The 23,078-nt window shown below is 32.5% G+C and overlaps 2 protein-coding genes across 4 annotated transcripts; both read right to left on the minus strand.

Moving 5' to 3' along the window:
* Positions 1-2,554: 2,554 nt before the first annotated feature.
* On the minus strand, positions 2,555-12,388 carry LOC111600864 (5'-3' exoribonuclease 2 homolog). The gene is made up of 9 exons (XM_023317184.2): positions 12,205-12,388; positions 11,797-12,151; positions 9,659-10,920; positions 9,243-9,332; positions 7,679-7,835; positions 7,254-7,428; positions 6,496-6,674; positions 5,078-5,230; positions 2,555-2,871 (listed from the first exon to the last, which is right to left on the minus strand). The coding sequence occupies exons 1-9, from the start codon at positions 12,277-12,279 to the stop codon at positions 2,714-2,716; spliced, it is 2,604 nt and encodes an 867-aa protein (XP_023172952.2). The 5' UTR covers positions 12,280-12,388; the 3' UTR covers positions 2,555-2,713.
* Positions 12,389-16,437: 4,049 nt separating this feature from the next.
* Positions 16,438-22,072, minus strand: LOC111600865 (alpha/beta hydrolase domain-containing protein 17B-like). 3 transcript variants are annotated; one of them, XM_023317187.2, is made up of 5 exons: positions 21,409-22,072; positions 21,169-21,348; positions 20,975-21,107; positions 20,354-20,606; positions 17,987-18,272 (listed from the first exon to the last, which is right to left on the minus strand). In XM_023317187.2, the coding sequence occupies exons 1-4, from the start codon at positions 21,870-21,872 to the stop codon at positions 20,523-20,525; spliced, it is 861 nt and encodes a 286-aa protein (XP_023172955.1). In that variant the 5' UTR covers positions 21,873-22,072; the 3' UTR covers positions 17,987-18,272; positions 20,354-20,522. The 3 variants fall into 3 exon arrangements, with proteins under 3 accessions (XP_023172953.2, XP_023172954.1, XP_023172955.1); XM_023317186.2 differs by lacking the exons at positions 20,975-21,107; positions 21,169-21,348; positions 21,409-22,072 and adding an exon at positions 16,819-16,899 and having other exon boundaries at positions 17,064-18,272; positions 20,354-20,526; XM_023317185.2 differs by lacking the exons at positions 20,975-21,107; positions 21,169-21,348; positions 21,409-22,072 and having other exon boundaries at positions 16,438-18,272; positions 20,354-20,526.
* Positions 22,073-23,078: the final 1,006 nt, after the last annotated feature.

Raw genomic sequence — 23,078 nt, forward strand, 5'->3', positions numbered from 1 at the left:
AATAAAAATTGTAATCAAACTAATATTCTTTGAGTAAAGCTCTCACATTTTAAGAACGAGAGCGTAAGATTGTGGAAAGCGGTTATTAGAATATTAATAATACATTATCCAATCCATAAATTAAAAAACAACCAACTAAGAGTACTTTAGACTACTCGACTTGGATATACCCTGAACTCAGCGCTATAGCATGGGCTTTACTATGGAAGTTAATTGCTGAAAAAGTTTCAGAATATGATAATGACATTCATATTTTCACAAGTCTTATATACGATTTTGTTAATATAGAGGAAAGGATACAGTTATCCAAAATCCAAAATATGAAAAATCAAGAATATATTACTTTATAAGGTCTGCCTGCCTTACGCTGCCTGTTGCATTCACTTTTAACAAACCCATTACTGTCTGATATCTCATTATACCTTTATCCAATTGAAAATGGGAAATCAGGGTATAATGGTTTTGTGCAAATGTATGTAACAGGCAGAAGGAGGCGTATATATATTCTTGATCAGGTCGACAAGCCGAGTCGATTGAGCCCTGTCCTTCTGTCTGTTTGTCCTGTGCCTGTCCTTCGAATTTGTTTCAAATATTCGATAACTAACGTATTTAATTGTTATCGAATAAAAACATCATTGAAATGCAGTTCAACATTTTGCATTTAGTTTTATGTATATTTTTTGCAATTTTGATTTTTGTTGGATTTTGGATATGAAGTGGCGGTGTTGGTAGAGTTGGTATGGTAATTTCAGTTTTTGTTTTTTTATAATACTCGATACAAACTACGAAAAATATTTAAAAACGCAGATAGGACTGGGATCAGACTATCTATTAGCGAGCACCCCGACTAGAGCATTCTTACTTGTTTTTAATGAATTCGGGGTATAACAAGTAAGAATTAAGCAATCGTGCGGTACCCATTGGATAATACGCTTTCACGATCTAAAGGTACCCAACTCAAAACCTACAACAGATGTGCTCCTTAACTAATAGCGTTTCTCATATCAGATATAGTATTTCAAGAGTTGCTATGTCACTAGGGGCGTATTAGAGAAATCTTAACGCTTTATCTGACGAAGCTACCCACAGTATATATTTCAATTTTGTATGGGTTTATTCATAAGGTTCAATAGGGCAAACAGCCCAACTAACATGTTTGCAAAAGGTAAAGTAGGAAAACTATTAAAATGAGATAAATTGATCCAATCGGACTTTATAACTAATAACATAAACTTAATTTCCATTTTTGCGATAATTGCCTGCATTTGACATACTCATCGGACTACTTAAAGTAAGCTTACCTTTTTTTGTGCTGTATCCTTTTTTTCTATCCGTATTAAATTCCGCGTTTTAAATTTGTCCAGTGGGGTGGCGATAGTATATTGCTATACCATGAACCCATTAAAAATGATAAATCAGGATAAATTGTTTTTGTTAAAATTTATGTAACAGACAGATGGAGGCGTGACAGACTGCATAAAGTATATATATTCTTGATCAAGACGACAAGCTGAATCGATTTGGCCCTGTCCGTCTGTCTGTCTAGACTTTATTGTTATCAATTAAGAACATAATCGAAATGCTGTTACTAAATTATAGCTCTTACGCTTTAAGAACTAGAGCTTCCAAATGTTGTATATGGCTGATTGAAAATTTTATACAATTTTGATTAATGTTATATTTTGGATAGCGGCTCCATATTTCGCCGGGTTCTTTATATTTAAGTTATATTAAAAATAGGGTCAATATGTGAAGTAAAACGGAAGTTATTAAACAAATCGTTTAGCCAATTTGCAAAAGCACATGTGCACACATGCATTCATATGCGTGTATTCTTTTCCATTCCAAGAATCGAAATTGCGATTGAATTGTGCTTAAATCGTTAACTTAACTTGAGATATAAGAAAATATTAAGACACGCAGATAGGACTGGGATCAGAATATCTGCTAGTCGGGCACCCCGATTGGCTTACTTGTTTTGATTAAGATTACGTCAAGTGAGAAGTAAGACGTGCAATACGATATTTCTCAACAAGCAGTAATATATTTTAATGATTCAAGATACGAGTATGTTGGTGGTCGCTGGATAGAGAAACTCTAAAATATTTGGGAATCTCGTAGTGCCCTGAGTGCTGCTTATGACTTTTTTTCTTTACTCAATTTTTTAGTCCTTATAAAAAGTTGGAAGAGATTTCTATTTACATACATCAACATAGCTTAAACAAGTAAGAACAGCTAAAAGTATGTTATACTGTTGGAGAATAGTACAGTGACCAATTCAACAGGCTATAAATTTGTTTTTACCATGTGGAAATAAGCACAAAACAGAATCAATTAACTTTGGCTCAATATGATTTCTTCGTTGACTATGCCCCTATTGTGACATTCTTTATTTTTTTTATTTCTTTCACATAAATAGATTATTAGGCCATACTATTTCACTTCTAGAGCATATATACACAGAGCAGATACATAGATATTTTAAGAGGAAATAAGAGATATAAAACGTTTCAATGTGTATAAGAATTTACTTTATTTACTTTTTATTCCTTAGCAAGTTTATTACATATGTTTGAAAGGCAAATTTCAACGTGAATATTATTTCATTAGAACAAACTTTTGGTGGCTCTATTAAACAAATACATGTGGACAAGCTGCACATTCATACATATTTTTTTTTAAATATTAAAACGATTGAAAACTTAAAGTAAAATTAGAATCGTCTATAATTTGAGTGCTGTTGATGATTTCCTCTATGCGGTGGTCGGTTATAAGGATGCCTTGATCCATTATTGTTATTATTATAACGATGTTGATAATTCGAATCGTTATACCTTTGTTCGTATGATCTCTGCTGATTTGTATTATAACCTGCAATATACAAAAATAAAAATATTAAAATTGGTTAAGCCGCAAAACTTATTATAACAAGTAAGAAAGCTCTAGACGGGGTGCCCGACTAGGAAATTCCATGGTCCCAGTGCTAATTGCGTTTGTTCATATTTTCAATAACTTGTATCGAGTATTAAAAAAACACATAAAAACTGACATTACGACACTAAGATTCGAACCAATATTGCCTAAGCAACGTGCATCATAATTTAAAAAAAAGAAAAACGTCCCTGCGCCACCTCGCATGGAACCCAGAAGGTCTTGGCAACGAGTCTCGCGCCTACTAAACCGCCATTACAGTACATAAGAGGCGCTGCTTGCTACTTGCTTTTGCCAATTGGCCAAACGTTTTGTTTCACAACTTTCGTTTTCTTTAATAGATTTTAATGAAATTTTCAACATATCTTTATATTCTATGGGAGTAGTTATTGGGAACATTTCGAGTCGGTATCCAAAATATAAGAATCATAATTTTAAAAAATATACTTTAAACTAAATACTATTTGGAGGCTGTAGCCTCCAACTGCAGTTCTGCCAGCTATAGTTATCGATTATTTGCAATAAACTTGATATATTAACTAGATTTTGCTGACTCATTACACTCAAGCCTAATATTACATATATGAGACAGTGCTTGAAAAATGGTGGTTAGTCGACTCTTCGACGCCAGCTGCATCTCCAAAGAATTCGTAAAATGTTGACCTTATACAGTCTGATTGAAATTGAAATCATCCACAGGAAAACCCGTAAATGTGAATTCGATAAATATTTAACATTTGACCTATTAAGCATGCTTTCGTTGTTCCTGAAACCTATTAGAAGCTTAAATTTTTATAAATATAATTTGTTGAATTCTAGGCATGTTTATATTCTCACATTGAATTCATGAAACACTTATATATATTTACAATATATATAATAAATATCAAGATACTTAAATGAGATATATACATTTATACTAAATATCTACTTAATATTTAGTATATCAACTGAAAATATATCAAATTATTTATATTAAATATGAACTAAATAAAATAAAACATCGTATTTAATGTTTTGAAAAACACAATCATTTGCTTAAAATCTTGCGCCTTATGGTACATGGGAGGAAAACACGTGTCAGCTAAAGTTAAGCCCACTCTCACACAGAATACATAAGTATCCACATATGAGCTTACTCATACACTACGTTCGGCCGCTACACTAATCGACGTGTGTTCGGATAACGAGTTTCTCAATTGCCGCGAAATCGCTGGGAATGAATGCAACTTGGTTAATTAAATATTTATTGTCAAAGGAAGGCGGCGATGGCTTTTACATCCACTTGAACAAGTGAAGAAATTATAATTTTAAACTAACATTCTCACATAATTACTATTATGCTATTATAAGTTGCAGTTGGGAAAATTCTTTACTATGAGCATTATGTATTATAGAATACAAACAAAGCATATATACTCTTGATAATGACAAAGAGATGAATCTATTCGTCTATCCTTCCATATAAGTTCAGTGATCTCAAAAACCAGAAAATTAAGGGATTTTCATTTTTTAAATGTGTATACTGGGTTACCATAAGATATACGGGTTTCTGATCCGATTTCCCATTAATTTCGTCATTTAACCGTAGCCTAAATAATACAAAAGTTGTACAAAATGAAGGTACAGATTTTGTATATTTCAAATTTTCCATACCCTTACTGCCAAATTTCACAGAAATATACATAAGTTAATAGTTTCTTCCTGCGTCCCCTGTGTATCCTCCAGTGGTTGGCGGACTTCAGAAAAGTTTATGTTGGAAATTAATTCCAATCAAAAATTAATATTAATATATTAAATAAAAAGTGACGGCGGAGTACAAAATAGATACTGATATTTTTTCTTTTTTGTTAACTGCTGTTTTTATTCGCAATCTGTCTTATACTAGACAATAAACAAATTTGTTAACAATAATATTACGTAACCGGATGGCTTGAGCTTCCATCAGATCAATCTATATATTTACCTACTTTACATATTCATCTACTTCCAATATTAACCTAGCCTTCCCCACGATTTTCTTGAGTGGAACATTACTCCAACTTTGTTGCAGTCTGAATTTTATTATTTTGTGAACATTTTATAAAGTACCAACACGTGTGTACTCACGATTAGATCAAGATCACTGTTACTGGCTTTTTCTTACCTTGCATTGGATAATTATAATTTACACAATTTCTTCCATTACTTTGGTAAGACATGCTTTGTCCATTGTCGATTCTTTGATTTCTTATAGTGGATGATACTAATCGATGTCCGCCAGGGGGAATATAAGCCCTTTGCGCATGTTTTTCAAAACCTAAAGTATAAAATAGGTAAAATATAAGATATTTATATATACATTGCTCGGCACGGTTAGCGTCTTCCTTTTTATACTTCATAAATGTTTAATAAATTATCGAAATTGGTCAACCTATATATATAAATAAACAATTGAAAACAAGCAAAAAAAATATATATATATATAAATTATAAAAATTTTTTTTTTGTTAGTTTTGACCTCAACTGACTTCACAAAAATAATACGTATATTTAAGTTAACGATAAATATTATTGTACAAGTCTACAGCTGGTCAAGAGCCCATAGAAGCAACTAGGTGAAAACAATAGATTTAATTTTAAAATATCAGAAGCTGTTGAAGAGTGTCGTCCGTATTTCCAAAGCTAAATCACCTCTTCGGACGATTGACATGAGTTTTATAACAAGATTATTCTCCTATCCATAACCCTCGAGTAATAACAGGTAAGAAAGCTCTAGTCGGGGTGCCCGACAAGGAGATACCCTGATTCCAGTCCTATTTGGGTTTATTAATATTTTCCGTAGTTTGTATCAAGTATTAAAAAAAAGAAAACAAATAAAAAACGGCATTACGATACCAGGATTCGAACCCGAATTGTTTGCGCAACGTGCACCAACTCTACCAACACCGCCAACAAAAATCAAAATTGCATAAAATATACATTAAAAGAAATACAAAATTTGGCTTTAGCTCTTAAGACGTTCGAGATATACCCTGATTTCCCATTTTCAATGGGATCAAGGTATAATAACATTTGTTGCGAGTGAAAACATATTCGGAAGACCTTAATATAATTAAAAATGACTGAGGATGCCTTCGGAAAGTATACAAAGGATGAAAGCAATACGAAGAGACAAGGTGAAAATTTAATTTAAAATAAAAGTTACGAAAAAAATAAATACTCAAAACTTCATGTCTAGCACCAATGGTGTTCAAAATAAAACAGGATTTGACTTTCGTCAATCTTTAGTAAACAGTTTACAGTAACTCATTAACCAAACTTGAGGTTTGTTTGAGGGTTGTCAACAGACTAATTTCAATACTAGCACTTTATATATCGTTTCTTTTATAACAAATAGCATTACCCACGAGTAAATATTCAAAATTTCCAGCCTCTAGCTTCTATAACTGCAAAATGGATTGCGAATATACGGACAGTGGGACATACATAACATAATTACATACAGATGTAAAAAGATTATCGATCGTAAATAGAAAATCAGTTTTAAATTAAATACAAATGAAGTATTCATATGGGCGTTACCTATGATAGGTCCATTTGTGTTATTATCCGATTGTATGACTTGAGGAGGGTCCACAGCGTTTGGAAGCCTTCTTGCTAAAAATGTAAAGTTCTCATCATATTCCGGATCCTTGTACACAGTAGTTGTAACTTCATTTTTAATTATATCGGGTAAACCAGGAATTGGAGATTTCACAAAACTAAATTAAAAGATATTAATAGATAAAAATCGATAATTTGACGTGTTTTTACGCGTTGGTCTTCAAGCTACGCGTACGCGTAGTTTTTAGATTTAAAGATATATATATATATATATATATATATATATATATATATATATATATATATATATATATATATATAGTGCATATAGTGACAGCGCTTAGTCTGCCAAACTACGCTTAAGATATTATGATAAGGAAATAAGATAGAAATTTATAAATTTATAGTTAGTATAGTATACACGAATATACATATATCATATCAAGCTTTTGTGATTTACGAAATCGATACGTTCAGATGAACACATGGATATGGCTGATCGAGTCAGTTCGGCGGCCTGATCAATAACATACACAATTTACATACACTTTAACAAAAGCATAACACCCTGCGTTCCCATTTTAACTGGGTTCAATTTAATATAGTTTTTTACAAAATGTTAGTTTTCCAGAAATATTTAAGGAATTATTTCCATCACAGCATGCTTGTTTCAGCGCCATTTATGTATTTGTATATATATATATATATATTTGTATTGTATATGTGTGTATACTTACCCGTTTAAAGCTGTATTTATCTCAGATATAGATATAGTTCCGCACATTCCATTAAATGATATAGAACAGTTAAATTGGGATTTTTCGCCTTTTTTATACAGTTTCTGAACCGTTTCATAATGTGGACTGAATTTACTAATGTATAAATTATTTTCTCCTCTTTTATTACGCTTGACTGAAAATAAATACATAAATATATTATATTATATGAAAACCACAACAATTTATTAGTTTATTTCAAAATGAAAACAAAATAAACAGAAGAATCAATTAAATTCGTGATTATACACCCACTTGTAGTTATAAAAAAGTGACAGATGCAGTCCATAATAATTGGCCGTATACATTAATTTACATTAAACTGCATGATCCATTATACCTTGTCAGTCTATTTTGTATGCTTTCAGGCTATAGCAAAAACTTACTTTCTTCGTCAGTTAAATGGCTATGAAGAGGTATAAGTGCTTTAAATAGCCTGTTCTCATCAACAAATGGTAGTAAAGCTACTCCTTGCCACGCAAACTTTTTTCCATTCAGATCGATTTTAAAATCCTCGGGATAAAAGTCAATAATTGTTGAGTCCTGGAATGTAAATGAAATAAATATTAAATTATGGTTATTATAACATAAATTTTAAATTTATTATAAGCAAAAATCATCAAGTTTAGATAAGCGGAACTATCGAAATGCAAAAAAAATTTACCTGCATTAGACATCAGCAACTTAATTTAAATTGAATAATAAAACGTCATGGTCAAGAAAACACAAACTGACCAGCGTTTCGAATCAGTATAAAATACCCCAAAGAAGGTTTGCTGTGCGTCCAATACAATAAAAACAAGAACGCCGTAGTCGGGGAGTCCCGACTAGGAGATACCCTCATCCCAGTCCTAACTTGATAATTTCCATAGTTTGTATTGAGCATTAAAAAAAATATATAAAAATCGACGTTACGAAACCCAACATCGTCTACGTAATGGGGAACTCTACCAACATACCCAATTAATAATTAAAAAAAAAATGAAAGAAAAAAAAGTCCCTTCGCCACCTGGCATTGAACCTAGAACTTCTTAACAACACCGCCACTGTACCGCAGAAGACGTTGCAAATCTTAACTAAAGTAGCCAGCTGACAATTCAAGCACAATTCAATAGCAATTTTCACTGCTTGCCACGTGCTTTTGCAAATTGGCAACACGTTTTATTAAACAAAACCATTATACCCTGATTTCCCATTTTCAATGAGTTCAAGATATAAAAATGAATGAACGTTAAAATATCCTGAAATTACTAATTACACGGTTAATTCATGTCCTGACTATTTATACCCTGATCTCATTGAAGATGGGAAATCAGGGTATAATAGTTTTGTGAAAATGTAACAGGCAGAAGGAGGCATGGCAGACCCCATAAAGAACATATATTCTTGATCAGGACGACAAGTCAAGTCGATTGAGCCCTATCCGTCTGTCTGTCTGTCCGTCCGCCCGTCTGTCGGAATGCGTGAACGCGTCGATCTCTGCATCTATAAGAGCTACATACTTTTTTGTATATCCGTGTATAACACCGCATATCAAGTTTGTTTCAAATATTCGATAACTATTCAAGTTTTATTGTTATCGAATAGAAACATGATCTAAATTCAGTTAATAAATTATATTTCGTACGTCTTACGAGCTAAAGCCTCCAAAATTTGTATTTGGTTTTATGTATATTTTATGCGATTTTGTTTTTTGTTGGATTTTGGCAATTTCCAAATTCTTAAAATTTAAGTTCAGTTGGAAATAGGGTCAAAAAGTGAAGATGATTGGATTTCTACCAAACCAATAGAATATGAAATTGCGATTGAGTTGTACTTGAATTGTTAACTTAACTTGAGATTTGCAATCTCTTGGACAAGTAGTGCTGTGGCGGCCTTAATAGAAGCGGCGACTAGAGCTTTTTTACTATTTTATTATGATATAGTGTTGCAAATAAGATTATTACTTACAGGTCTAGACATTAGCTCTGCCCACGGTTCTGGAACATGGGAACTGCTGGCCGCTGGAAAAACACCCATAAGCTGTTCCAAGGGATTAAACTAAAATATAGAAAATTATATATCAGTTTAATAAATCCGTGTATTAGGGAAATAACTGTATGTAAAGCGATATTCAACAAACATGAAAAAAACCTATACGTTAATTTTATAACTTGATATTATTGGGAATATAGGACACACTAAATGTTAAATATTGAAAAGAATAGTGCCTTTTATTATTTGACTTAACCAGCTCCTCGAAATTTAGCATTTTCTAATTTCTTTAAATAGTTTTAGTATTCAAATATATTCAGTTGAGCCAAGAAGCTATGTAAAAGTCATTGTAAAAATTAACTTTTCACTTTTCTTAAATTTATTGGACTTACCGGCTTTGTTCCCTTTTCGAATATAGTGGATAGTCCTTGTATATTTACAAAATCCGAAGCGAATGGAGCATAATGGTAAGGAAAATACCAATTCCAGGAAGCACAGCCTTGATAATAATATTTTAAAACCCAACAAAGTCCCCTAACGTATTGCAGTGCAACAGCATAACGAAATTGAAGATTATCAGGCGATACATCAAATTTGGACTCGTAATATCTGTCTTTAAAGCCATCTTCCCATAATCGCACTTCATCATTGTTTTCTTCATCATCATCTAAATTTGCTGCTGTACTAGAACGCTTTGACCCCATTCTTACAGAAGCAGCTTCCTGTTTATAGTTTGTGATAATTTGAGCTTTAGCGCTTGGTCCAACAGCCGACGGTCCAAAGACAGATTGTTCCAACTGTTTAAAGTTATTATTCTCCCTTTTCTGCCTGGCCTTGTATTGCAACTCTCTGCGTTGTCTATCCTTGAATATTTGATCCTCAACATTTCCTAAGTCTGTCATGATTAATTGAACTCTATCCAAATTAACTTCACCTGAATCCGTCAAATATCCTTTAGTCTTATAAACACATTTTTTATACAACTCAACCAGTCGATCAACTGCTCCTTCACGAATTTCTAAGCTTGGTAAATGAGGTAGAAAATCATTTCCAACAAAAAAACACATGAACACCCAGTCATCTAGCACTCTCTCAAAATCATAACTGAATGGCAAATTGGGCATTTGCAATGTTTTTTTAAGATATTCTCTTAGCACACTTAATCGAACAAATATAAATTTCACTTCTGCTCCAATGGGAATATCTGGTGCAAAGTTGCTATTAGTTGAGCTAACTGCATTCAGGCCAACACATTTGTCCATTTCGTGGCCAAATTGATTACAAATGTCACAAGGTCGTGGCTTATTTGGAAGAAATTCCTCGCGAATTATAGTAAAGTTTGGCTCGTGTGTTGCGAGCCCTAGCATTATAAGATCTGCATCAGCTCCACAAAGAACATGATGGGTATTCGGATCATGATCAGGCTGTGCACGTTGCTTCCGAATATAGTCCATAATTTTGTGTTCTCCTTCGCCGGGAACGTTTGCGTCGGATAAAATAACTTGTATTCCTTTCCATGCTGGATTGTTATTCAGTCGATGATGTATATAATAGTGTAAGCATTTACTTAATCGATCCATAAAAGGTGTTCCTGGAGTTATGCAGTTTGAGTCAAAGTGCTCGCCTTTTTCTTTTTCCGGCGGAAGTTTGCAGCCTAAAAGCCAAAAAATTTGTTTTAATTAGTATTGTATATGTGAAATATTAATTACAACATTCAAGCTACGCTTTAAAAACGAAAATGTTATCGATTTTTATCGGCAAAATAAAACAATATACGAGTTACGGAAAAAATAAATTTGTACTGCGTATGGTACTCAAGAGCATATGCGAGATTGCTGTGCTCATACGGACGGAAAGATAAACAGACTGATATGGTTCGATCGACTGAGCTCATCGCCCTGATCTAGAATATATACCACGCGCATATGGACGTCATACAACACCACTTTACTTCAATCCAAACTTACATAGCAGTTGACAATTAATCCCAATTGAAAGCCTGCTCTACTTGCTTTAACTGGAAAATTTTTTATAACCAAATTTCGAGATATAATTTACGAAAATTTCAAAATTTTTTAAAATACATGTATTTAATATGTATCAATAATTTGTAAATTTCGGACGCCACCCAACAGCTACCATACACCATACACGACCATACAATCACTACTCCTTTTGAATTTGAAGATATGCGGAAAATTTCATTAAAGTCGTATGTATATGTATGTATGTATGTATGTGTATGTATGTATGTATGTGTATGTATGTATGTATGTGTATGTATGTATGTTGTGTATGTATGTGTATGTATGTATGTTAGTATTTATGTGTATGTATGTGTATGTATATATGTGTACGTATGTATGTGTATTTATGTATGTGTATTTATGTATGTGAGTATGTATATACGTATGTATGTGTGCATTCATTTATTTATGTACATATGTATGTGTACATCAATTTATTTATCTACATACATGTGTGCATCAATCTATGTATGTATGTATGCCAGTGCATACAATATTCTTACCTCGTGTCAACAGTTCATTTCGAATGCGTTCAATTTCTATTCGCTTTTCAATGGTTTCTTTTGCAGCTCGAAATCTTCGGGATCTCTGTTGATTCATTTTAGCTCTGGGTGCTACTCCATCGATGGCCATATATAATAATTTTCTTGGTCGTACAATACCAAAAAGTCGGTCAATGCATTCAAATATAGCCACCATCATTTCTTCTTCATTTTTAGGAGCTGGCTTGTCTTCAGGGTGCGTGCAAGGATGTATTATGCCATTCATATCTAGGTATAAATTATCAAACTCCACGCCATTTGGATTAGGTAAAGTAGAATCCTCGTAAATAGTCTTGCCCGTTTCCGCATCTGTTTGCTAAATTTGTTTATAAATACGGATTCAAAACATACCCAAAAAAACATACTTACCTTATTTTCATTACATTCTATAATAACACATGGATATTTTTTGCTTAGCCAGCGAAAAAAAGCTGGTACTCCCATTCTTGATATTATTATGTCGATCAACCAGAACCTGCGAACTTAGTATCCCAAATAAGTGAGTTGTTAGTGAAGACCTGTTATATATTGAAAACCGGAAAAATATTCAGAGTTAAAAACTGAAGGTCTAACGATAGTATCGATATGCTTTCAAGTTTCCACTTCTAAGCATTGTGCTAATGCATCCCCGACTTATCGGTTTCAACAAAGTTTTTTCATTCCATTCCATTACATTCAGAGTTCTTATTTCCATAACTGTATACTCCACATTACGTTACATATGATGATATTCAACATTTCAATTTTTAACCTTATTTATTTTTAACCTTAACGAGCTTCTTACTGGTGGGCCCGACAATAGTCGCAACATCTAAAATTGAATTTTAAGAGAAGTAACTGTCTCAATATTGATGATGATTTATATATATAAACACATCAAACTCTTAGATAAATGCCCTCAGATACAATGTCCAATGTCCCAAGTATAAAAAACAACACTTATACTGAGTCTGCTTGCAGGAAACGACTTTGTAACTTATGCTGCTAGGTTTAGATTTAGCTTATATAGTTATTATATAGATTCAATGTTGTATAATAACTTTATTGAACTACGATAAATGATATGTGCCCCGGCATTCGGCAAAAATGCATAGTCTTATGAATTACATATTGCTGAGCCACAAGGGAGTAAGAACTTTCCACACTAATCAACTGCCAAAGAAAACAACAACAGGTCATCAACATCCCCGGCGGGGCTACTAAACAACACCAAAGGATTCAAACCCTTATTTAAATAGTTAGCTTAAGATTATATACCAGAAGATAGAAGTTCACATTGGTGACGACAGTTAATGCGTATAAAAAACTTCAACTTAATGAAATGAGGACAAAGGGTAAAGGTTTGTACATTGAAATTCTATAAGTTGAAGTTTATTAAAGACTAGTTGTTAACCCAAAAATTAGCTCTAACGTTCTACTGGATATAATAAAATCATCGGCATTTGTATTGGTCATTAAAAATATTAAAAAATATTGGAGCGCCACGGAGCTAAAGAAATTAATTGTTAAAACTCTTTTTCACACTAAATGTCTGGTGAAAACTAGGTTGTTTATAAAAAAAGGGACTGACAAATGAAAAAGCAATTGGTGATCAACTTTAGGAAACCAAGTATAAAAAAATTACCGATTTAGCTCAATGCCAAGGATTCATAGATTCAAGTAAATTTAAGAAATTCAAAACTCTTTACAACCCCAGACTTAAAGACGGGGTACCAGTTCCATTTAGGCAAGCTAGACCACGAAAAAATCAGGAAGAATAAAAGAATAAGTAGACATTATCGATCAGCGGTCACAGATAAAATTCATATTAAGGTAATACATGGTAGCTCTGATGAGTTTAACGATATAGCAAAGCTTAACTAACTAAAATAAAAGACATGCTGATAAATTAAGACCACCTTTTTCAGAAGCAAAAATGGAGTCAAACTATTAAAGAAAGGAATTAAAATACACAACAATTCAATTACCTTTATACTCGCAATAGTTGATACACACAAGTATTTTATTGGACGAAACAACAAAGTTGTCCAAATTAGTCGCACATACGCAAATTATTAGATGTTGTCATAGAGCCCAGAAATTATAACAAATGATACGACACCTCGCCAACTTCGAGCACTGGGTCATCACGTAGACTGGCCACGATCCGATGTAATGCCTGCCACAACTAAACAGGTTGAACTTGTATGTTGTCCTGGGTTTAAACAAAAACTGGTGACGCCTTTTCGCCCAAGACTTTGTTCACAGCCAGAGTAGTCATTAGTAGCTCATTCTTCTTTCGTTAGCTTCTGAGGAAAGCTCGAGCCTCAAGGAAGGTCCCGAAAGTCATGCCAGATACATTACTTAAACCGAGGGCGATCCTTATTTTTCCTAATCAGTGCCTTCACCCACCATGGTCAACGACTGTAACATCATCACATCACGTCATTACTTATACTAAGTTGCTTATGCATCTGGCTTTACCTTTAGATTTAGATTCAGCCTTGAGTAAGCGCTCTATAGAACTACAATAATATTTTCCCTGACACTAGGCCGTAATTCACATGTTCCTATGCTTAGCCTCAAGGCCAGCGATTTGGGAGTATCATTTTAATTAAATTGTTCCAAAATAATGTGATTGTATTCATTTATTGGCAAACGATTGGCTCTGTTTAGCTTTATTATTCACATTAATGTGTTCTCCTCTCACAGCGTTGTACCTTTTACACTAGCACCAAATTGTCTAGTTCTGATTGTAACGGTCAGCGGCGGTAACCCCAACCCTTGCATGTGTAGCATACCGAGTTGACTTGCCGGCCATAGCATTGTAGCGCAGCCACATAAGCCTAAATTTATACAGTCACTAACTAGATGCGGCATTTAGAGCATACAAAAACTTACAAATATGTACATTAAGTCCCACCATTAAACAAACTAACTTTTCGAATATCCAGTGAATTGATTGTCCATTATCTCGAGATCAACGTGCTTTAGATCTCGAGATAAAGGACAATCACATCACTGGATATTCGATAGGTAGACACCACATTATATATAAATGCACACATATATAAATGTAAGCGTATTTATAACTTATTTTTAATTTTCAGCACGTTTCTGTACAACACTTTCCACAGGAAGGAGACGGAGCAGACTGAAGGCTGCAGACTGAAGACGGAAATTTGAAATGTTGAGCCCTATCCGTCTGTCTGTCTGTCCGTATGTGTGAACGCGTCAGCATCTATAAGAGCTATGGACTTTTTTGTAAGTCTGCGTATAGCACGCGCATAACAAGTTTGTTTCATATATTCTATACCTATTCCCATTTAACTGTTATCGAATCAAAACATGATCGAAATGCAGTTAATAAATTATATCTCGTACGTCTGAAGAGCTAGAGCCTCCAATTTTATATTTAGTTTTATGTATATTTTCTGCAATTTTGATTTTTGTTGTAGATCATATGCTGAAAATTGTGCTGAATTATTAGCTGTTACTTAAGTTCAAATCTGCAGTTTTTTACGCAAGCAGTGCGGTGGCTGCGTTGGTGGAGGCGGCGCTCAAAAGCGGTTAGACCCTGGGTTCGAGCCTCGTGACATTTATGTTATTTTTTTGGTAGAGTTGGTGCGCCTTGCGTAATAACTGTCGGTTCGAGTCTTGGTGCCGTAACGTCGTTTTTTATCTATTTATTTTTTTTCATACTCGATACAAACTACGGAAAATATTAAAAAAATATTAAAAGATAGGATTGGGTATCTCCTAGTCGGGCACCCCAACTAGAGCTTTCTTACTTGTTTAATATTGACGTTATTTGCATATGTGTTTTATGACATCAAGAGAAGGCATTTCAACTGTTACCGAAGGTGGTGGTAGACAACAAGCGCCAAATAAAAGTAATATGTATAAAGGCCTATACTAATTATGAAAAGGATAAATTTTGTATCTGAGAAATTTAGTGTTAGATTGCCTTGAAGATCGATTGACTATAAATATTTAAGTATACGCAAAGCTTCTGATCTAATTGGTTTCTTTTCGTTTTCTCATCCAACTACTGTGTTATCCTTCTTACTAGTGATATTTTAAATTATTATTTTTTTTCAAACTAATATAGTAGCGATGGTGCCACACTGCTTGCTTCACAGTAATGGAAGCCAGCGAATAGTATTGTTTGCTTCCAAATATAATTAGAATTTATTGTTACTGTATAATATAATTGGTATACCGTGTGATCTTCGGAATTCGATGTGTATATATATCTAACAAGGCAACTAGTCCTCAGAAATAAAGGTTACAAATTTTTGAAATAACGATTAATTAACTGACACAATCTTTTCAGATTGTCGGAAAATATTTTAGTAGAAACAGTTAAGAAAGTAAATACGTAGCAATATTGAAATGTATAATTGCTTATATAGATCTTTATTACAATGAATTAAATAGATTTACAAAAATTAGACTTATGATAAAATAATACATAAGAACAAAAGTATTGTGTATTTGCAAATATTGTTAAGCCTACAACTTAAAATATGTTTTTTTTTATTAGGAATGTAGAAGCACTCCGAATTTTTTATATAAATGCATTTTCACTGTAAAACTTGCAGGCTTAAATAAAAATTATGTTTATGTATTATATATTCTAATTTAACTTATTTTGATTTGTATATATAGACATACAGAAGTACATAAGCACATCTTACGAATCCAATTTCGAACAATAGTTTAACAGGTGGTTTCTGGCATTGGATTTGGCTCTTGCTGGCTAATATACAGTTTTGTTTTATCTAGAACTGTTGAAAATTTAGGGTTGTTTTTAGCAGTGTGACAATTTTCTTGAAATTTCAATATCTTTTTAAAACCGATGTTATCCGTTATATTCAATTCAGTAGGTGACATTGGAAATTCGTAAGTTTGTGCATTTTGGACAACAGTTCTCGTCACATCATACTCTTTATTATTAACATTGCTATTATTAGTCAATAAAAATTGTACATAGTCCATTTGACTCATTTGTTCCGATAGACGACGGATATTTAGTTGCAGTTCATCTTTTGGTTTAGATAATGAAGAAAAGCTGTGCCTACACTGCAAATTATTGGAAGTGTATACATTTAAATGATTGGAAGTGATATTTTCTGTGAATCTTAATTGTTTTTGATTTTTAACATAATTGGATTTTATTGGTGTTGATTGAAGTGATGTTAAATTGACGTATAAGGAATCTTCAAATGAACTAAGTAAAGGCTTACCTCTAGCTGGTGAAAAACTGGCTGATTTTGTCGGAAAACTTTTGCTTTGTGAATAATTTATAGTACTATTATATGCATTTTTAGAATTAGGGGAAGGAGGTGCTGACAGTATAGATTCACCATTTCGAAGTATTTTTTGTTGCGGCATATCTGGTTTTAAGTAAGATTTTTGTTTTGCTTCCAGAAGGAAATCTGATTTTGCACAACCCGATATTAATTGCCCATTCTTAAATCTTTCTTTAGAGCACGGTGATTTTTTGTGATCACTACTTGGACGTTTAATCCAAGGGTCTGCTGAACTTGTTTTTACTTCATTTACGCCATACTCCAGCAACTCATTTTTTTTTATCCATGGGTCCATACTAGAAACTCGCAGCAACGAATCTGTACTCTTATTATAAACATAGTCAAAAATTGATCTTTTATAATCGACAATGTTTGGAGATGTCTGCTCAGATTTACTAGTTTTAATTATACATTCAGGTCTATTATGGTTGTCTTGAGCCCCAAGAGAATATCTAGGTTGCGGATTTACCTTTGACGCAATTTTATTTATTTTTTTAAATTTAAAATCACTTATTTCATTTTTGCGTATGTGCAATTCATCTCCATCAACATTCTTATCTTTTTGATTCGAGACGTTTCCATGCATCGAATTTACCAAATCGCATTTCTGGTCATCCTTAACAATAGAATTTATTGCAGAATTTCGTATACAATCATGCTGATTTAGTGGTTTTGTACATCTACACACTTTGCTTGGACGAGTTGTTGTGGCTGTTAATTTTTCTCCTTCACTGAAAAAACCCGGGTTTTCAGTCATTTGTTTAGCACTAAGTAGTTTTTTAGCAGACTTTTGATTGACCATTTTATTATCTATGTACCGACCGGAAAGTTTTCTTTGATGAATATTAGGATAGGAATTTAGATGCCCGGGAGAATGTGGAGAGTGTATTGGAAGTGTAGGAGCAGGATTATAAAGTTGCTTAAATGGAGTCACAATCATATCATCTGTATTTTTAATGACATATAGTGAGCTATTTCCAAGTTGTTTAGTATCTATTTTTTCATATTCTTTTGAAAAAGTAATATTTGATTGTTGTGAAGAACACATGCTAAGGGCCAAGGCGGAAGTGCAGCCCAATTTTTTTTGCTAGAGAAATTTTTCTGCTACAAGTTTTGATGTAGTCGAATTGGATGCTGAAAGACCTGAAACGATAATATATTTTCAATATATGTTTGTAGAATCAGTTTAACCTAGATATTGCGAAATCCATCTAATTCTAATTAAAATTATTATAACCAATATTGTAAAACACCTATACTGTTAATTTTTTGTTAAATGCTTATCTTAATACTGGATCTTATGAGCCTGTAAATTACTTAAGATTATTTAAAGAATAAGTAATTTAGCACATTTCATGTCACTGTTTACTCTTCATATTTGACATATCTACAAATAAAAAAGGGAAAAGAAAGCAATATGCGGAAATTGGATACGTAGAATGTGTGGAATGGATTTTATTGCAGAGCTCTAAAAAATGCAATTAAATAGTGACACTAAAAATAATTGCAAATATTATTATTTTCCTCGGTGATAATGACCGGACATCTAAACATTTTTTCCCTACACTGGACAAATATGACAGTATAAAATATGCAACTACATTAAATAGATATGTCTTTGCGTATGTATATAAGAAGTAAGTTCGAAGGCTAGAAATTGTTATTAATTTTTCCGTTGATGGGCTAATAGGGTGTCCTAATAGTCTATTATCTAAAGTAATATTATTTTTTGTGCCGGACTTGGAGATACCCTGAACTGCGACCGATCTGCGTTTTTATATACACTTTTTTCTAAGCTGAGATACACAAAACTCACGTAGTTCATGCATCTTTGAAACTCGCACTTTCTAATAATATATAATATTTGTATGAATGGAAAACCCGATGTGTTCAGGAATTAGACTGACTTCTGCTCGACGACGTGCGTCGCCCTTACCAACATCGCCAGTTCACTGATCGTGCAGTAAAGCGAAAATCTAAACTAAATAAGCAACTAACAATTTGGAAACTTCGTAAAATGAGTGCGCCTGACTAATATTCCAATAGAATATGTAGTTCATATACTGAAAATACTGATATACGTATATATATATATATATATATATATATATATATATATATATATATATTCCAAATTGTATATATAGATATGTGGAATGGATTCTGTGACACCTGTTTGATGTATGAATTAATTAATTAAAAACAATACCTTTTTAAATTTAATGAAATATGGAAGCTATGGGACTATAAAAGTGAAATATAGATTTGTTCAAAACAAAAACTACATTATTTAATAAATTAAAAGATAGGGAACGGAAGAATGAAGCGTTTCTAAAATATCTTTAATGAAAAAATATATATTTATTTTAAGCGAACAGGAAAGATTTAACAATTTGATAATAAGCTTAATGAAGTCGAAACAAATGTCTGAAGATTATAGATAATTGTAAACAACTTAAAAAGAACAGTCTAGACTAAAATAATGCTCATATAATAATATAATATCTAATATACATAAACATAAATACAAGCATAGATGCGTTGAATAGTGACTTAAATTCATTTTGAATAAATAATGATATACACAAGATCTATCTTTATTATTTTTTGATATATATATATTCTTTTAAATCAGTTCGAAGTCTAGAGGGAGGGTATCAAAAAGAAATTTACATTATCGATGTTTGACTTATTCAAAATTTAAAAAATTGAGGTCAGGAGAGCTCGAGTCAAAAATTTTCCATGCCCCGTATACAAATCTACGATAGCTGCTTATTTTACGCTTCTTCTTCCCAGAAAAATGTGTTAAAGAATAACTCTGGTGTTTGTTGTCCCATCTTTAAATATGTATGTTGTTTGTGTTTTTAAGATAAATAGGGAAATGCATCCAAAAAATAATCACTAGACAAATTTTAAGAAAGGCAAGATAGCCCCATTAATATCTTAGAATTCAAAGAAATGTAATATGTGCTACTCTAAAACATATATATATTTATGATCGGTAATATTAGCTAAGATCATTTACATGATTTTTTCTAGCTATACTTGTGGAACATGTTAACTTCTTTTTATTGTTAAGCAGCATACACTATTTAGGAAATTATTGTTAAATATATATTATGGATCGGAAAAAATTTTTGCGGAAAGCTATACTTAAAAATCTGGATCTTGAGTAATAAACTAATAAACCTATTAAATATAAGGCTTTTATTATTGTTACTAACCATCATTATCATCATGCCTATTTTTTTTGTTATTAGATTCGTATTCTGTCGCTGCTGGAGTCGTTTGAGGCTTTTCACAAAATTTTAAGCTTGCTGCCATAGGATTCGAATTAGTTGCTCCTTCAGAAGTATTATTACAAATACTTCCATCGACATTTATCTTTAATTGTCATTTAATTAATTCCACAGAAAGAAACTTCCTCAATCGTTCGTAATATTGCGGGTGCAGTTCGACATCATTATGACCCGCTCCCTGAAAAAAAATAATACAGTTAGAATAAAATTAAATTTATTCTCATACGGCTGCGTTTAAAATTACACACAATATCGCAATTTTTAAACTAATGAATGAATGAGCACAGTCAATTAATATGGTATAAAGCCACAAAGCTGGACAGTTTCCCAAGTTTCGAATTTTGGCATAAATTAATCGAATTTTATATCCATCTTCTGAAAGTTGAAATTATTCAATATAACTTTCAATAGGATTTGAAAGAAAGCCATATTAAAATCTTGACTAGAGCATTCTTACTTTTTTATTTATGACTAATGTAAAATGAGTATTTTTAATTTTTAAAACAAGCTTAAGCTAGAAAATATATATATATTATTTAATTTTACCTCTACCCAAAACGGCTCCACAGTTTTAGGACAACGCTCATAAATACCAATTCCATGGGAAAAGTCGATGACCTCGTCGTCAGTTCCATGAATAACCAAAACTGGTGATTTTACTTTAGCGACTTTATCAATACTGTTTTATCATAAAATAATCAACTTAGTTTATTTGCAAATAATATTTTTTTTGTATTTACCTCGGAAAAGCATCGAAAAACCAAGTTCTCTTTGTGTTCCTAAAAACAACTCTTAGGCCCGACATCAACGGTGAATGCAGTATAACAGCACCAACTTCGTAACGTGATGCTAAATCAACAGTTGGAACTGTTCCTATACTCTGGCCATATAAAATTATAGTTTCTGGACTAATATTTAACCTTTGAAACAAATGGATTTAATATATCTACACATTTAAACTTAATTTGCATATCTGTTACCTGGTACGCATTGCTTGCCAAGCAGCTTCAATATCTGCGTATAAGTTTTTTTCAGAAGGTTTTCCACCACTCATCCCATATCCCGAATAATCATAGCCAAATATATTACAATTGATTTGAGATCCAAGGGTCAGATAAAAGCTACTCATTTGTCCTAAATCAACTGCATTTCCATGGGAAAAGAGTAGTGTGTATTTTGCATTTTTGCTGCAACGAATATATGTGCAAGTGATCAAATTGCCACGCGATGTACGGGTAAAAAATGCCTCAATTTTCGATTTTTCACGTTCCGAGTACTGCCACTCCGCACGATCATATAGCTGCAAATTGTATTTAATATTCGTGTCATCGGCAGCAGTTAATTTGTATGTTGGCTCAGGCGGCTGAAAAGCTAGTTTAGCAGCTATTGGTCCAGGACACGGTGGGCAGCAGAACATGCAACACAGTTCACTAATGCTAAACATACTCAATATATTTAGCTCACAAGGGAATGTTAAGATCTACACTTTACTTCACTTCTGTCGAACTTGCAGCAAACGTTTTTCATAAAGTAAATTTATTTAAAATGTTCCAGATTTACTGATTGAACCATTTAATTATACAATGAAAACATATATAATAATTACAGGTGTAAGATTCAAGCGTTATAAGATGAGCATTCTCATATGTTATTTTAGTTTAATCACTGTCACAACAAATAGTAAGTGTAATGCCCGTACATATATTATACATATGCAAGTTGTGACGCTCCCATTCCATTTAGTTCGTGAAACACTTTAGTTATCGATTTTTTTTAGAAATTTAATCGAACCAACATTTCATAAGCAAGCCAATTTTTTAAAACAATGGAATAGAACAGGGAAAAGACTCTTATATCCCATATCCCACATGAGATATCATACTATAATGGTTTATGGTTGGATATATCTGTTTCAATAAGATGTTACAGTTTACGTATATTATTTATCTTTGTTCTTAATGTAATTTGCTAGATTTTCAAAAATAACAAGTTTTGCAACCCTATATAACCGATTGTTTAGCACTTTCGTTCTTTATGTGACATACGTACATATATACACAATTTTATAAAAATAAAATAAATAATAAAAACTATATATAATAGATACATATTATAATAAAATAGACAGATATATAATACTATAATATACATTATTGGAAACATATGTGATTTACATAATGGCGAAACTAATGTCGATCGATAATACAACCGCGTACATTCTTAAATTAGTAAGCTTCAGACCAACAATTTTCTATACGTGCTGCAGGAAGTGTTTATTTCCATACCCTATTATAACATTGCATTGTATTTGTAATTATGCATATACATATGTAAATAAGCTTACTAAACGGAAAGATACATATGTATATCTCTTTTCATGATAACAACTACGAGTTAACTCGATCTTCCGTATAAAGGCGTCCATTCGTGAAATAACAAAAGCAAGTAACAATTAAGTATTTATCATCGGAAGGAGTTATCTAATTTAATCTCTAATTCAAATTGGTAATTAGCAATTTAGCCGCGTTATCAGACACTTTCGCTGTACAATTCCATGCCATTGGGTAAACAGACAAAAAACGGATACTTTACAGGCTCTCTTTTCGAAAGCTGCAGCTATGCAATTCTCCGCTTTCAGTTTAGCAAGAGT

This window comes from Drosophila hydei, unplaced genomic scaffold (genome assembly GCF_003285905.1).
Source record: "Drosophila hydei strain 15085-1641.00,03,60 unplaced genomic scaffold, DhydRS2 tig00008139-arrow-pilon, whole genome shotgun sequence".
NCBI classification, from domain to species: Eukaryota; Metazoa; Arthropoda; class Insecta; order Diptera; family Drosophilidae; genus Drosophila; species Drosophila hydei.

Excerpts from the sequence above, each read along its gene's own strand:
- LOC111600864 (XM_023317184.2), bottom strand. The coding sequence starts at position 12,279 with ATGGGAGTACCAGCTTTTTTTCGCTGGCTAAGCAAAAAATATCCATGT. Across the intron at positions 9,333-9,658 it reads TCGAAAAGGGAACAAAGCCG|TTTAATCCCTTGGAACAGCT; the intron begins GTAAGTCCAATA and ends TCTATATTTTAG. Across the intron at positions 7,836-9,242 it reads CAGAGCTAATGTCTAGACCT|GACTCAACAATTATTGACTT; the intron begins GTAAGTAATAAT and ends TTTACATTCCAG.
- LOC111600865 (XM_023317185.2), bottom strand. The coding sequence starts at position 18,177 with ATGTGTTCTTCACAACAATCAAATATTACTTTTTCAAAAGAATATGAA.